General features: G+C 40.3%; 1 protein-coding gene across 1 annotated transcript in view; it reads right to left on the reverse strand.

Moving 5' to 3' along the window:
* Positions 1-13,725, reverse strand: part of LOC127643548 (tumor suppressor candidate 3-like) — a 100,263-nt gene that overhangs the window by 41,461 nt on the left and 45,077 nt on the right. The window contains exon 2 of the mRNA XM_052126339.1: positions 8,064-8,233. Within this exon, the coding sequence (XP_051982299.1) occupies positions 8,064-8,233 (170 nt within the window). The remainder of the gene's footprint in view (positions 1-8,063; positions 8,234-13,725) is intronic.

Below are 13,725 nucleotides of genomic sequence, written 5' to 3' on the forward strand. Positions count from 1 at the left end.
CCAATAGGCATCACAAGTTGATGAGATACAACAGTTAGGAGGACAGGAAGTCGAAGTGAAATTTTATAAACTTTCCAAAGCAATTACATTCATATGCAAATTACATTAATTGTTAGCCACAACTTGAATCGATGGAAACAAACTTATGGTCAGATATCAAAGGTTAGCTATCAGTTATAGCTATTCCTTATATCTTTACGTCAAAGGGGTACCAAGGAGGGCAATTAAAATCCTTGGAAGTTGTTTTCGACTATGGCAAAGTCACATTTGAGAGGGCACAATAACCGTAAATAATTCAGAGACATGAGTTATTTAGACATGCACTGTATAGGTGTTATATCCTTCTCCCCAACCTTGATGGAATGCCAGGCCTCACCATCTGTGGAACATTAGGACAGAACACAGCAAGGAACAAAAGGGCACAAAAGAGCACAAGAGAGCACAACATTGCTGTGCACCATTGCATCTATTTGCTATTATACTATTATAGTTAAGTCAGGGAGTAAATTCATTGATGACATGAGGTAGATCATAATGAGTAGATGTGTTGTCCAGTCATGGTTAATTTTATGAACAATAAAACTAAGATAATAACAAAAAATCATCACTACGATCTCTCTCTCTTACATTATTACCTGTGATTAGGGATGGGTATCACTCAAAAAATGTCAATATTGATATCTTGACTTCGATACCAGTTCCTAAACAATACATTTTTCAATACCAATTTTATGAAATCCATTTTAACAAGATTACAAACATTTCCTCAAAAAAACTTCCACTTTTATAGTGACTCCAGCCACTATTATTAAATGCTTTTTTTACAGACTCAAAGACTCATCTCATGAACCTTCTAGTCTCCTCATGCCAGGGTCGGCAGGGGCAAAGGCTATAACATAAATGTGAAGAGGAAAAAAAAAACAAGAAAGCTAAACTGTTAATTCAGCCAACCCTAAGGATAAGTATGGTTTAACAAGATAACTAGTTTAATGTACATTAAACACTGATCAGTTAATGTCAACCTTAAAGCATTTTAAGCATCAATTTAGCAAGCTATACATAGCCATACATCCAAACAATATCTAACATTATGTAGGTCCCAGTTTATAGGACTATGTCACCATGTACAGAAATGTTAATTTAACAAGTACAAAAGCACGTACCACTACAAGTTAGACGATTTTGTTTGTTGATTTGTTTGCTAAACGTTAACCTTACCTGTCGGAATCCCAGTCATAGCGCCGCTGCATTCATCAGTAATGTTGGAGGAGGCTCTGTGGCAGGAGGATGCTGAGAGGATGACTGCACCGGCTCGGTCTTCTTGCAGTAGAAGACGGAGAAACTGTCTGCTCTTAAGTTTTTTCCGTGCACTGTCAAGTTTAGCATTAAAATATTATTTACATTGCCAAACCGGTTCTCGCCTCCTCCTTTCCATTGAACTGCGTGCGTTACACTAGTGCTGAAATCCGGGAAGGAGGAGGGATACCCGTCGCGTTGTCCTTGACACTGCTGTCCACCCGGGGGAGCACCGCTGCCATCCGCCAGGGGAGGGAGTAACCCGACTGCCCAGACGCAGTGAATGGCCGCCGTCCGCGAGGCAAGTGGGGACTGGACTCTCCAACCACCTGGAGCAATGTAGCCGCTTCCAGGGGCGGAGTAGTGTCCCCAGGAGTTGCCGTGAACGCGGAGGGGCGTACTTTCCGCCAGGGGTCGTGTGTCTGACTCCGGTCTGTCCGGGGAGGATCGGCTGTCATCTGCCTGAGAGGGTGTAGGAATGATCAAGGACCATGCGACGTTGTATCAGAGAACCGGTGAGTACATTTTTTTTCCCATCTCTCTCCTCTCTCTCTCACTGCTGCTCTGCATTGGCCTTTTCCCTCTCATTTAAATTTTAGTGTTTTTTTGTGGGGTACTACACTGTTACAGGAAGTAACACACACATTTTTATTATATATCTGTTTCCCTCCCCTTGTCCCCTCCCTCATCCAGGTAGATGGGAATGACCTGCCGGCAGAAGGGGCGAAAGGCACGCCCCTCTCCAGGGAAAGAAGGGGGGGTGTACGTCATGCAGGGGGCTCCCCAGCCTGAGAGAACGAGGGAGGAATGTGGCAGGGCGGAGGGAGGGGCCGGGTCGTGATTCTACACACACGGTCACTTATCAGGCTAATCAAGCCTCCGAGAGGGATAAAGGCTGACTGCGGAGGATGGTGCACGAGAGAGAGATCGTTAATGGACATGTCCGTCGTGTGTGTTTTGTCTTTGGTTTAAGTTTTTCATTAAAATATTATTTATATTGCAAAGCCGGTTCTCGCCTCCTCCTTTCCATCGAACTGTGTTACACGTGGCTCCTAGAGCTGCTAACTTTGAATAGTGGTGAGTCCTCCCCTAATGCACTGCTACAGTTCCTGGACAGCCTGGATGGTCTCTGCTGATGGGTTTTCCCACTGCAACAAACTGCCAGTGTGGGGTGGCAATTGTGGGGAGTCCTGGCATGGTATGGTTTGGACATTCAGGGGCGTAGTTTCCAGGGGTGGCTCCCGGGTCTGCTGGCTGGTTGATTTCCTCCATAGGTGGGCACGGGACATTCCAGCTGTTCTCTGACCCCTCTGCAAGGGCACAATGTCTGTACCTACTCGGAGATGAGTCCCTGCTACATCTACACATGCATCACAGTGTGTAAGTCCTCAACGTCGGCTAATCAGAACTCATGGGTGATGTTATTAGTGTCACTTGCAGGAGATTGGTAGGGGTGGACATCGAGGACACAGAATATTTACAAGGCCTGAGTGTGGCCCACCAGAGAGCACTTACCATGTAGAGAAACAGAAAGGGGTGGGAGCAAAAGTCCATCCGCCCTGCTGCCTGCCTTTAGTTTTCAGACAGTGGAGGGATGCAGGGTCAGGATACAGGGGCAGGACAGTCACGAGCCATGTGTCCCATCTCTCCACAGCGGTAGCATGGTTCCTGCTTGGTAGATCACCTCCTCTGTCTCGGCAGGAGGTCTCTGCACTCAGCCCAAGGGGTAGCTCCACCTGATACACCTCCTCGGTGTCTCCGCCATCAGCACATTTAGCCTGCCGTAATCTTGCATGAGGGTTGTAGAAGGCTGCTGGCGCTTGTGCCGTAAGAAACACAGCCTCTCCAGTTTTGCCTCTGCCAATACTTTCGCCAGAATCTTTGGGGCAGCGAGGTGAACATGCTTGTCAGAGAGTAGAGCTTGCAGAACTGCATGGAGGGACAGTTCTTCTTGAGCATGTCCATCACACTGGGGGTACCAACACCTCACATAAAACAGCACATCCACGGCAAAGGATCCCAAACACTCCCCCTCATTCCTCCACCTGCCAGCCAGCTGATCCTGTCGTGAAACCCACATGCTCACTTTCGTCCATCAACAGGAGATCCTCTTCCTGGTCTGGTTCCCACACACGTGAGTCTGGAACTCCCGCCTTAACAGAGGTAGCCACCGCGAAAGATGCAGTTGGGCTGCGTGGGCAGGTGTCACCATCCAGGAAGCGGATGTTCCTTGTGCTGGCACCAGCCACTTTCCTCTGGCTCTGCATGCTGATGTATTCTTCATTTGGCGTTTTTACCTTTAAGAGGGCAATAGCGGCCGATTCTCATTGTCTGATGTCATGTTGTTGCTCCTCAACAAAGCCTTCCAGATCCCAAAGAGTTTGGTCTAACTTATTTTGAGTCATCCCACTTCTGACACCAATTGTACTGTCTCAGTGAAGACAAGTTTATTCACACAAAAGACCTTTTATTCTATCACACAACACAGAACAAGATTAGAAACACACAGCTCATCCAAGCACCAAACTAATGATGCTAACTTCTGCCAGAGGGTGAGAGAAAACGACAAAAACCCAAAATGCACTGCAACATGAGCAGCCAATCAGAACTAGCAACAGTTAAAGTGTGACACCACAGTAATTCCAAAAATGTTTTGTGTGTGTAGAGTAAAAGTACCTTTCCTAAAAACTACTCAAGAATAAAAAAGTAGCTCATTAATATTCATGAGTAGTGAGTATGGATGCACCAATGTATCAGTGCCTATATTTAATGGCCAATTAATGATCAAATTAAAACTATCAGCAAATATGTAATTAGCATGAAACCCCTAATATGAAAATCTGATGGTTTATTTATACTTAATTAGAAACACACTTTGTTGTAAAAACTCAATTAAATAAAAAACCATTTAAATGCACAACCCAGAAATAATAGAAGCCAAAATAAATACAAGGTTTGGCACTCCTATAAACATTTAATATTATTTCTCGTTCTCACATTAATGCAGAAAAAACCCCATAAACGGACATGCTAGTTGTAAAAGAGTCACTTACCTACAGGATACATGATGAGGGAAACCATCTTAAATGCTTTAAAGGGGTCATGCAATGGATAATAAAAATGTCCTTGATATTTAGACATACAGTGTAAGAGGTAGCTATACTATAAAAACATAATGTAAATTTCAGAACTTAAACATCCTCCCCAGACTAAAAAGAGCATTTATAGTTGCTACCCTGCTGAAACGTCTCGTTTTGAAATCTGTCTGTTCGTGATGTCACAAAATTTGTATTTACAAATCCCACAACATGCGTTATCACACACTTGGCCCTGCCCACTGGCACGCAGTTCAAGTCAAGAGAGCAGGCCTTGTGTGGCAAACTATTCCTAAAATAACACATAAGGGGACACATCTGGACTATTTTTAATTATTTTGTATATAAACATGAACTGCAGAGACTCTTGACCGCTGCCATGTATTTCGGCACTTTTAAAAGACACTGTGTCAAGTTACAGCTCTGAAAGTGAGAAGCAATTCTCCGTCATTCAGCTGCTGCCTCTTGCTGTTTTGAGCACAAACACGTTCTTTCTTATCTGCACTATTTTTAATTGTTGGTGTATGTAAACATATGTCTTTGATGATGGACGTCTTTGTGTTGTTTCTGGCAATGTGAATCTCAGTGCACCAGTATGTGTGTGCCTCATTTCACCGTTCTTTGGACTATGATGCGTTCATATTTTTCGCCTCATATCAGCATGGATTGCTTGTGAACAATCAAAATATGATTCAAGCTTGGCAAATGAACTATTATTGAAGGATCGGGCAGTTAAAACACTTACAAAATGTAAGTAAACATATTTCAAATGTAAGTGAATATTTCAAATGTCAGGACTGTTTGATAGTTTATGGTGCTGAGTGCTAACAGCTGTGCTTGAGATGAACAGTTTAATATATTCAGATGCAGTGTGTTGGATGTGCATTATGTGTAAACCCTGCAATTTTGAATTTGATTTTTCTTCTGATTGAGTTTGCAGAATTGGAAGGGATGCATGATGTTAGCCAATCATAACAGTGGGTGTTTACACTGAAGTTTTAAGGAGGTGCTTATACCATAACTGAGCGTTTCAGACAGAGGGCCAAAAACTGTGTGGAAAATTATCATATATTACTAAATTGTGACTTTTTGGGTGTAAAAAATATTTTATAACATTATCATTAGACCTCATGGAAGATACAAAAAAAAAAAAAATAAAAAAATAACTTTATGACCCCTTTAAAACAAGCAGACTTTGACCTCTGAGACATTGGTATGATATCCATTAATGCTGCACGATTGATGAGCTAATGCTAATTACGTTGCAGTTTCATAACAAACATTGCTTTTCTCACACAGCAACCCAATATTATAAGTGATGGCTATTTTACAGGCTAGATTGTATATACATAATCCAGAAAGCAAAAATCTAATTTTTACAATTGCCCTTCTAAGTCTTCATTGTTAAAAGCCCTTTCATGTGCGGAAAATCAGGTGTTGTACTGCTGCTTGAGGCATCCTCCACATTACCACCCACCTTCTCCATGATTAATAGCAGTTGGCGCCAAGTCTATTACTGCCGTTTAATTTTCTATGCACGATTTGTTTTGACGGGAGTCAAAAGACTGATTATTCTCTCTATAGCCAATCACATTGACGGATAAAAACAAAAAAAAATGGAACAGGGATGTAGTGAACACAGACAGAGGGAAAACAGAGGAGTAATAGAGCGGTCATACTAGGCTTTGAGCACACAATTTTTTTTGGCTGAAAACGCAACAGGCCAGGATATGATGTCACATGGGAGAGCTTCTGGTTTTAATATGTAACACTTCACAAATAACAACAAATATGATGAAAAATTCTAAAACATACCATCTACTCACATTCCAGCAATGGTAAAAATACTCAGCTTTGAAATATGTATCCTCTGAATTGAGCCAAGAGGTCAGTGTGTGACGTTTTGATCTTCTATTGGTCACGCATCTTCTTTTCATGCAGATTTGCAGTTCAGAGTTCACCAAGCTTGCACTTTGGTACGCAGTGGCATGTGAAATATCTTAGCATGAGCTTGCATTTCCTGTTTGAATGGGAGTGAATGGAGTGTGAAGTGTATTGTGACCACCCCTTAAAAGTACAGTTACAGCATTTATTATCTACTCAAGTAAAAGTATACATATTGAACTTATAATATGAAATGTATAATTCTTGAAAAAAAAAAAAAAAACCTACTTAATTACAGTAACGAGTATTTGTAATGTGTAACTTTACAACCCTTGGGCATACACTCCCTCATTTACCATAATCTAGATTTATCAGTATTAGAACAAGGGTATAAATATTTTGTGACTGAGACTCACATTTTCCTCACATAGTATACACTCAGATATAACATAAATATCAAGACCTATCCACACATATAAACATGTCTTGTTTAGAAGAAAAGTTTCTGCATTTCACAAAGACAAACATGCATCAAGAAACCAATTACACCCATAAACATTAATAAACCAGGACAGTCAAACACCGCATTAATGTTTCATGTTATGCTGAGTATCCAGTTTTAAAAAGTAAGGGCTGAGTTGATCATTTAGACTCTTCTGCAATTAAAGCTGTTAAAAGCAAAGTCCGTCTGGACAAACAATGGAGTGAGAAGATAATTAGGTACAGAAAGAGGGGATGGGGGATTACAATGGAGTCCAAATGTTTGAGACCAATAATAAAAAAAGCCTCTAGTTAATATTTTTTTCTAATTTGACACAGTTTTTCCAAAAACTAAGTTAAGTAAAAATTAGAAGTAAAGGTTTAATTGAATTTCAAAATTACATACTATCTGATCAGTACACCTTTTGCTTTAATGACTACATGCATTTGAGCTGGAATGGACTGCATAGGTTTGTGCAAAACCTGATGATCCTTGTTATTGCAACATCATTTGAGAATGTTCCCAATAGCGTGCATCAAAAAAACAAGAAAATCTGACCTTTCATACAAAAGAGTTCACATGGTCGATGTCACAAATTTGCTTTATTGATTAGTGACCTAAAAATAGTGTACAATCTTAAATATTTAATATTATTTTGTCATTTTAACATTGCTTTGTTTTAAAATTGTCAAAATACTTAAAATGTTTGTTTATTTCCAGGTTTAAATTAGATTTTGAGACACAGATTTTCAATGTGGACTTTTGAACCCCACTGTACATAAACAACCGCTTTGAGTAGATAGCAGATAATTAAAAAAGCATTATGGGTAACATTGACGTGAAAGGGTGACTGGATGTTTAAAGGTCGTTCTGCTTTAAATTAACTTCCTCTATTTTGGTAGCACACATGACTGTTCCAGTCCGTTATCTTTATTCATTAAAGACAGAAGATGATGTCTCAGAATTCTGAATAGGTCTAGTGGGAATGGTTCACTTTCCAATGGTTGATATTTAGCTGAGAAACATGACAGTATGAGCATGAGTCATTTTACCTGACAATGGAGTGATAATGCTGGGAGAGATGGATGTGAGGGTGGGTGGATAGAGGGTAAGTAGCTGTCGTGGTTTAAATAGATGGGAAGAATGTCTAGGGTGGAGGCTGATTCCTAATAGACAGATGTAGATTGTTTTCTGGTGGTGCTCTGGGGCATATCAAATGTTTATCTAAGCACAGTGTATCCATGACTGCATTAAACACAGTATTATACCTATGGACAGGCATTGAAAGATGGATGTGAGTGGCTCACCTGCAGACGGAACATTGTCTCTGAGGCTGCAGTGCAGTGAACATTACAATGACGGAATAGTTCCGGGGCGGGGCTTTGACAAACCGGCGGAACTTATCTCCGTTCATACGGATCACAGAACGCCGAGAACTCCACTCCATCATCTGCTCCACCTTCTCTGCCAGCATGTTCTAGAACAAATAGATGGAGAGAATCAGAGAAAAGGAGATAAAGTGTCATTGGGAGTAAATGTAAAAGTGTTATAGGGAGCAAGACAGGGAGTCAGAATGGAATTCCAGCAGTTCATGTGTACAGTTTAATAATTTAATAAAATGTTACACTAGAAAAAATATGTAACACTAAATTTTCCAAGCTAACAAGAAAAACAAATATGAAGTGTCCCTTTATAAAACAAAAAATAAAATATTAAAGAGCTTAGAAAGCTCTACTGATCTGTAACCACAAAATTGAACAGCCTATTTCTGTATTATTTACAAGTATATTCTGTAAATGTCACCATAAAGATTGCTTCCTGGCGAGAGAAAAAAATAAAAACAGTTATGGGTAAGGAAATACCAGGCAGCCTTTGGTAATTCTTAGTATTGTACCCAAGAGCAGCCTCTAGCTGTAGCACAACTTAAACAATCTAATAAGGCCAAGCATCTATCTATTAGAACTCTATAAATATGATATAATCACCATCTCAAAATGACAGAGAAAACTACACACAGTGGGTATTAAAATTCGAAGGCATCTAATGTAAATGCTTCATTTAGCATTTTTCTGATTTAAAAAAAATTATATATATATATATATATATATATATATATATTACAAAATTAATATTTACTAATGATTTAGTATTGTTATGTCCCATTTGTGCTTTAATGATAGCATGCACTCGAGCTGGCATGGACCAGACTCCTAAATTCTCGCAAATAATGATGAGCCATGTTATCCCAGGAGGATTCCAATGTCACAAATTTGTAATCACGATTAAGCGCTTAATTATTCATAGTTAATTGCGATTAATCACAGACTTTGAAAGTGCTGAAATTTTACTCTACTTCTTTTAGGGTTGTAACGGGTCTCGGTAAAAAAAAAAACCTTACGGTTTGCCACCCACGGTTCTGTAAACATTGGCACAGAGGTTCAGCTCAAGTTTAATGACGCATCTGGAGCACAAGGTTTGGCGAAGAAAACAAAGTGTCAAATAGACATGCATAGTTACAACCACCAGTAATACACCTGAATGGATCTATAAATGGATATACTCTGCCTGTGTTTCACATGGGTAAAATTGATGACAGCACAGTTCAGCACTAGTTGGGAGTACTTTAAAATGGCAAGCACCAATCAGAGAAAACGAGCCACTGATAGAGAACGCTCCTGCGTTATTCAAGTTTCCTATATTTTTGCAGTCAATTAAAACAGTGATGGTCAAAAAAGTTTACAAAACAGACACTGTTTACAGACATTGCTTGACGCGAGTGCCATATACTGGTAATAATCGATATACGATTAATCATGTACGCCAATATCACCTGGAGAAACAGAACCACAGGTGAGCCGAAACTGCACACACTCCCTTCCGTTTTTAAGCAGACTCTCAATGTTATTTCAGATAGACATGAAACAGTAACATAAATGCTTGTGGTGTTCATTTCCATGAAGTTATGTTGCCATTCTCCATTGATGAAGATGTGGGATTTCAGCATATGATTTAAAACACTTGAGCCGTGATATCCCGGACCCTTCTCGTATCCATATTTATAGCAAGGTTTCTTCTATAGTGATGTACAGCTTCCGAATGTTGAATATATGTTGAGTTGAGTTTGAAATCCACTTTAAGTTGATGCGTATAGCGTAATAGTGCAAGTATTAAGGTAAAATATTGATTTGGTAATTAGAGAAAAGTTTTTTTTTTTTTCTAGTTCAGGTCCCTAAAGAAAATTATCCATGGCTTTACTATAGTAATATTGCAGTAATCATGATTGATGTAGCCATGACTGCTGTCACCAGGGTATTCTTTGCAGAAATCATAGTTTTGATATAATTAACCATGGTTATACAACAGTAATACTGTAGTTTCCATAGAGTAACCATGGTTTTACTACAGTATATATTATCACCATGAGTGTAATCATGTTGATTTAGTGGTTCCTATGATTTTACTACAAATACCATGATTATGGGTACTGTAGTAAAACCATGATTTTTAATAAGGCAAACCTGTTGAAGTGTTTATTCCCAAATACAGTATTCTTACTTTGGATTTGGAAGTAATTTAGATTTATTTTTCTAGACATAGAAAATACCGAACTGTACCAAAACTGTGATACAAACTGAACCATGAGAAATCTGAACTGTTACGCCCCTAACTTATTTTCCTTTCAAAATGCACATATTTACTTCTTAGAAAATAAAATAAAACTGTAAAGATGTAACTATAATGCTTTATAAATTATAATTATTTTTATTTTTAAATAAAGCCTTCCACAGTATAAAGATAGAAATGCACTAAAATAGCACCAATTTAAGTATCATTAAATGTTTTGCTAAGTCTTAGTGGGAGGTTGATTAATTGAAATTACTAGTCCTGACATAGGTTGCAAATTCATTGCACATTAAATCTCTTAAACTCTCATCTTCAATTATATTAATCAGCCGGCAGACTCTTGCTTTCCGTTTTGGTACATCAATCATGCAGCCGCATTCACGATTCACGTCAGGCCGTGAATGTCAGTGTCAAGTGCCACTTTGAAATCCACATGAAAAGCTGTCACAAACAATGTCTCGTTCTGCATTTTTGTGATAGTTAAGACTTGACTTGCTTCTGTGGTAATTAAATTATGCATTACAGAGGTGGTAAATAGGGATGTGGGAGACTAGTCGACTGAGCGGTTCTGATGGTGCTAGTCAACACTGGAATTACTGGTCGGTCAATATTTTTCCCCATTAAACTGTTCAGCATTTTTACACATTCACGTTTGGCTTACAAGACCTGCTTACTGTCGTTTGGCTTTCTGTTATGTTAATGTTAAACATTTTAAATATAATTAATAATGCAAATATTATTTTAAAAAAGAGGATATCTGGATACATAATTGATGTATACAAAGTTTCATTTAACCGTGCATGTGCCTCTTCCCTCTCTCGTTCGCATCATGTGCAGGAAAATGTCTTCTTCCAAGACCAACAAAGTCGTCTTTAAATGTGTGCATGCTTAAAAGTTTTTTTTCCCGCCGAGCGGGCTTTTTCAAGCACAGGATAATCACTTCAGGTGAGTCTGGTCGTGTCTTTCACCCTACCACATTGACGTTAATTTTGTTAATCTAAAATTTAAGCTTTTTAGTAAGTAGCCTAGAAAATTTCTATTTTAGGCAAGGTATGCAAATAATTTTGACCCTACTAATCAAGAAGTCAACGATGTGCCCTTTTATTCCATGTACATGTCATGTTTAGAACAATACATTTGGATTAATGTACATTTCTCACAGACCTATTTTTTTCAGTCCTAGCTATTCTTTTACGTTGTAACTTGTTATTCATTAAAGTTTTTAACCAATAGCTGTCATATTAGATTGTGAAATACATGAAAAAATCTTTTCAGTGCATTTGTTTTTCTCTCTTGTAGATTTGACTTACCTGTGAATTATTTTCAACAATGTCCTGACTGTTTTAATATGTTTAGTTAATTTTACTTGGTGATTTCTGTTTAGAACAGGCTATTAGGGTTGGTCCATTGGTCCTGCACTATTCACTCAATTGTTTTCAATAATTATGCCTTTATTCATTACATGCACATCATGTTCTATATTTCATGTAGCCAGGGTTCTGAGAATTGCTTTTTAAATGTATCCCTCTACAGATAACATACATGCTGTAACAAGTCATTTGTAACATATTCCTTTAGATTATTCAAGGTCAGTAACTTATTCTAAATATTTTGGATTACTTCTACGGCACTGGTAGATTTATTCAGTTGTTTTGACTATAAAAACTCTGCCAATAGTGTAAGACAAAATACACATGTTAAAAATACATTCTCTGAAAAATATAAATATCTTATACAGTGTTGTTTCTAACAAGATAAATCAAATTGATCTTGTTTTAAGGATTTTTAGATGTGTTTACAGGAAAACAATACAAAAAGTATTATCAAGAATATTATTTTTTCCCTAATATCAAAAGTCTTACTAGAAAAAAAAAAAGGAAATTCTGATCTAATGTGAATTTTCTTGATTAAAAAATATGATCGTGCCTGGTAACGTGCATGTAAAATGGCAAGAAATAGCATTTTAGCTTAGCGTAAATGTTAGGAATTCCTTGTCTTGTTTCACTGTTGCCCTTTATCTGCCACCTTTGCATTCCTTAGTTTTCACTTTTGTCTTTTGGTTAGCCTTCGTGTTCACTTGTCCTTGTTTAGAACTACACTTCCCATAATCCACCTGCCATCTTCACTGCCATTTTGTTCATTGTTTTCACCTGTATCTCATTCAGTCATCACTCACTGTGTATTTAAGCCCTGCTTTTTGTTCACCCCTTGTCGTTCGTTGAATGTTGTTAGCCTGGTGTGTGTTCCCTGCCTGTGTTTTCTAGTTTTATGTTTATTTCCCCATTGAGGGTTTTCCTTTGTGTTTTTTCTTGCTTGTTTATTTAATAAAGTGTAACTGCGTTTAGATCCGCATCTCCTCGTCTGCCTTGCTGCTCAAACGTGACAGAACGAACGACCCAATATGGATCTAGCAGCTTACCTGATGGAACTGACCCAGGCGGAGTTGACCATCCGCGAGTACTCCCACTTCTTTTCCGCTGTTGCCATCCACACCGGCTTCGACGACACATCCCTGAAAACCATCTACCAGCTCAGGCTACCAACGTACCAGCTGAGGGGATTGCCGAACTCCGGAGACCTCACGTGGAGGGAATATGTGGATCTAGTCTTGGGAGTACTCGCTGCCGGGGAACCACCTCTCTCGATCCCGGTTTCCGCCACTGGGCTTTCCGTGCCTGCCACGGCCAGCGAGCCAGAGCCCACGCCTGCCACGGCCAGCGAGCCAGAGCCCACGCCTGCCACGGCCAGCGAGCCAGAGCCCACGCCTACCCTGGTCTGCGAGCCAGAGCCCTCGTCAGCTACGGTCAGCGAGCCAGAGCCAGAGCCTGCCCCGGTCTGCGAGCCAGAGCCCTCGTCAGCTACGGTCAGCGGGCCAGAGCCCTCGTCAGCTACGGTCAGCGGGCCAGAGCCCTCGCCTGCCCCGGTCTGCGAGCCAGAGCCCTCATCAGCTACGGTCAGCGAGCCAGAGCCAGAGCCCTCGTCAACCACGGTCAGCGAACCCAAGCCAGCGCATACCACGGTCACCCAGCCAGTGCCTGTTGCCTCAGAGGTCAGTGAGCCAGCGCCTGTAGCCTCGACCGTCCCTGAGCCAGCGCCTGTAGCCTCGACCGTCCCTGAGCCAGCGCCTGTAGCCTCGACCGTCCCTGAGCCAGCGCCTGCAGACTCGACCGTCCCTGAGCCAGCGCCTGTAGCATCGACCGTTCCCGGGCTAACGCCAATAGCCAGGACTGACCAAAAGCCAGCGCCAATGGTCATGCCCGTCCTAGAGCCTGCGCCCCTCGAGCCTCCCGAGCTTCCCAGAGCTCCGCCTTCCGAGCTTCCTAGAGCTCCACCTTCCGAGCCTCC

The sequence above is a fragment of the Xyrauchen texanus genome, chromosome 5 (genome assembly GCF_025860055.1).
Source record: "Xyrauchen texanus isolate HMW12.3.18 chromosome 5, RBS_HiC_50CHRs, whole genome shotgun sequence".
Classification (NCBI taxonomy): Eukaryota; Metazoa; Chordata; class Actinopteri; order Cypriniformes; family Catostomidae; genus Xyrauchen; species Xyrauchen texanus.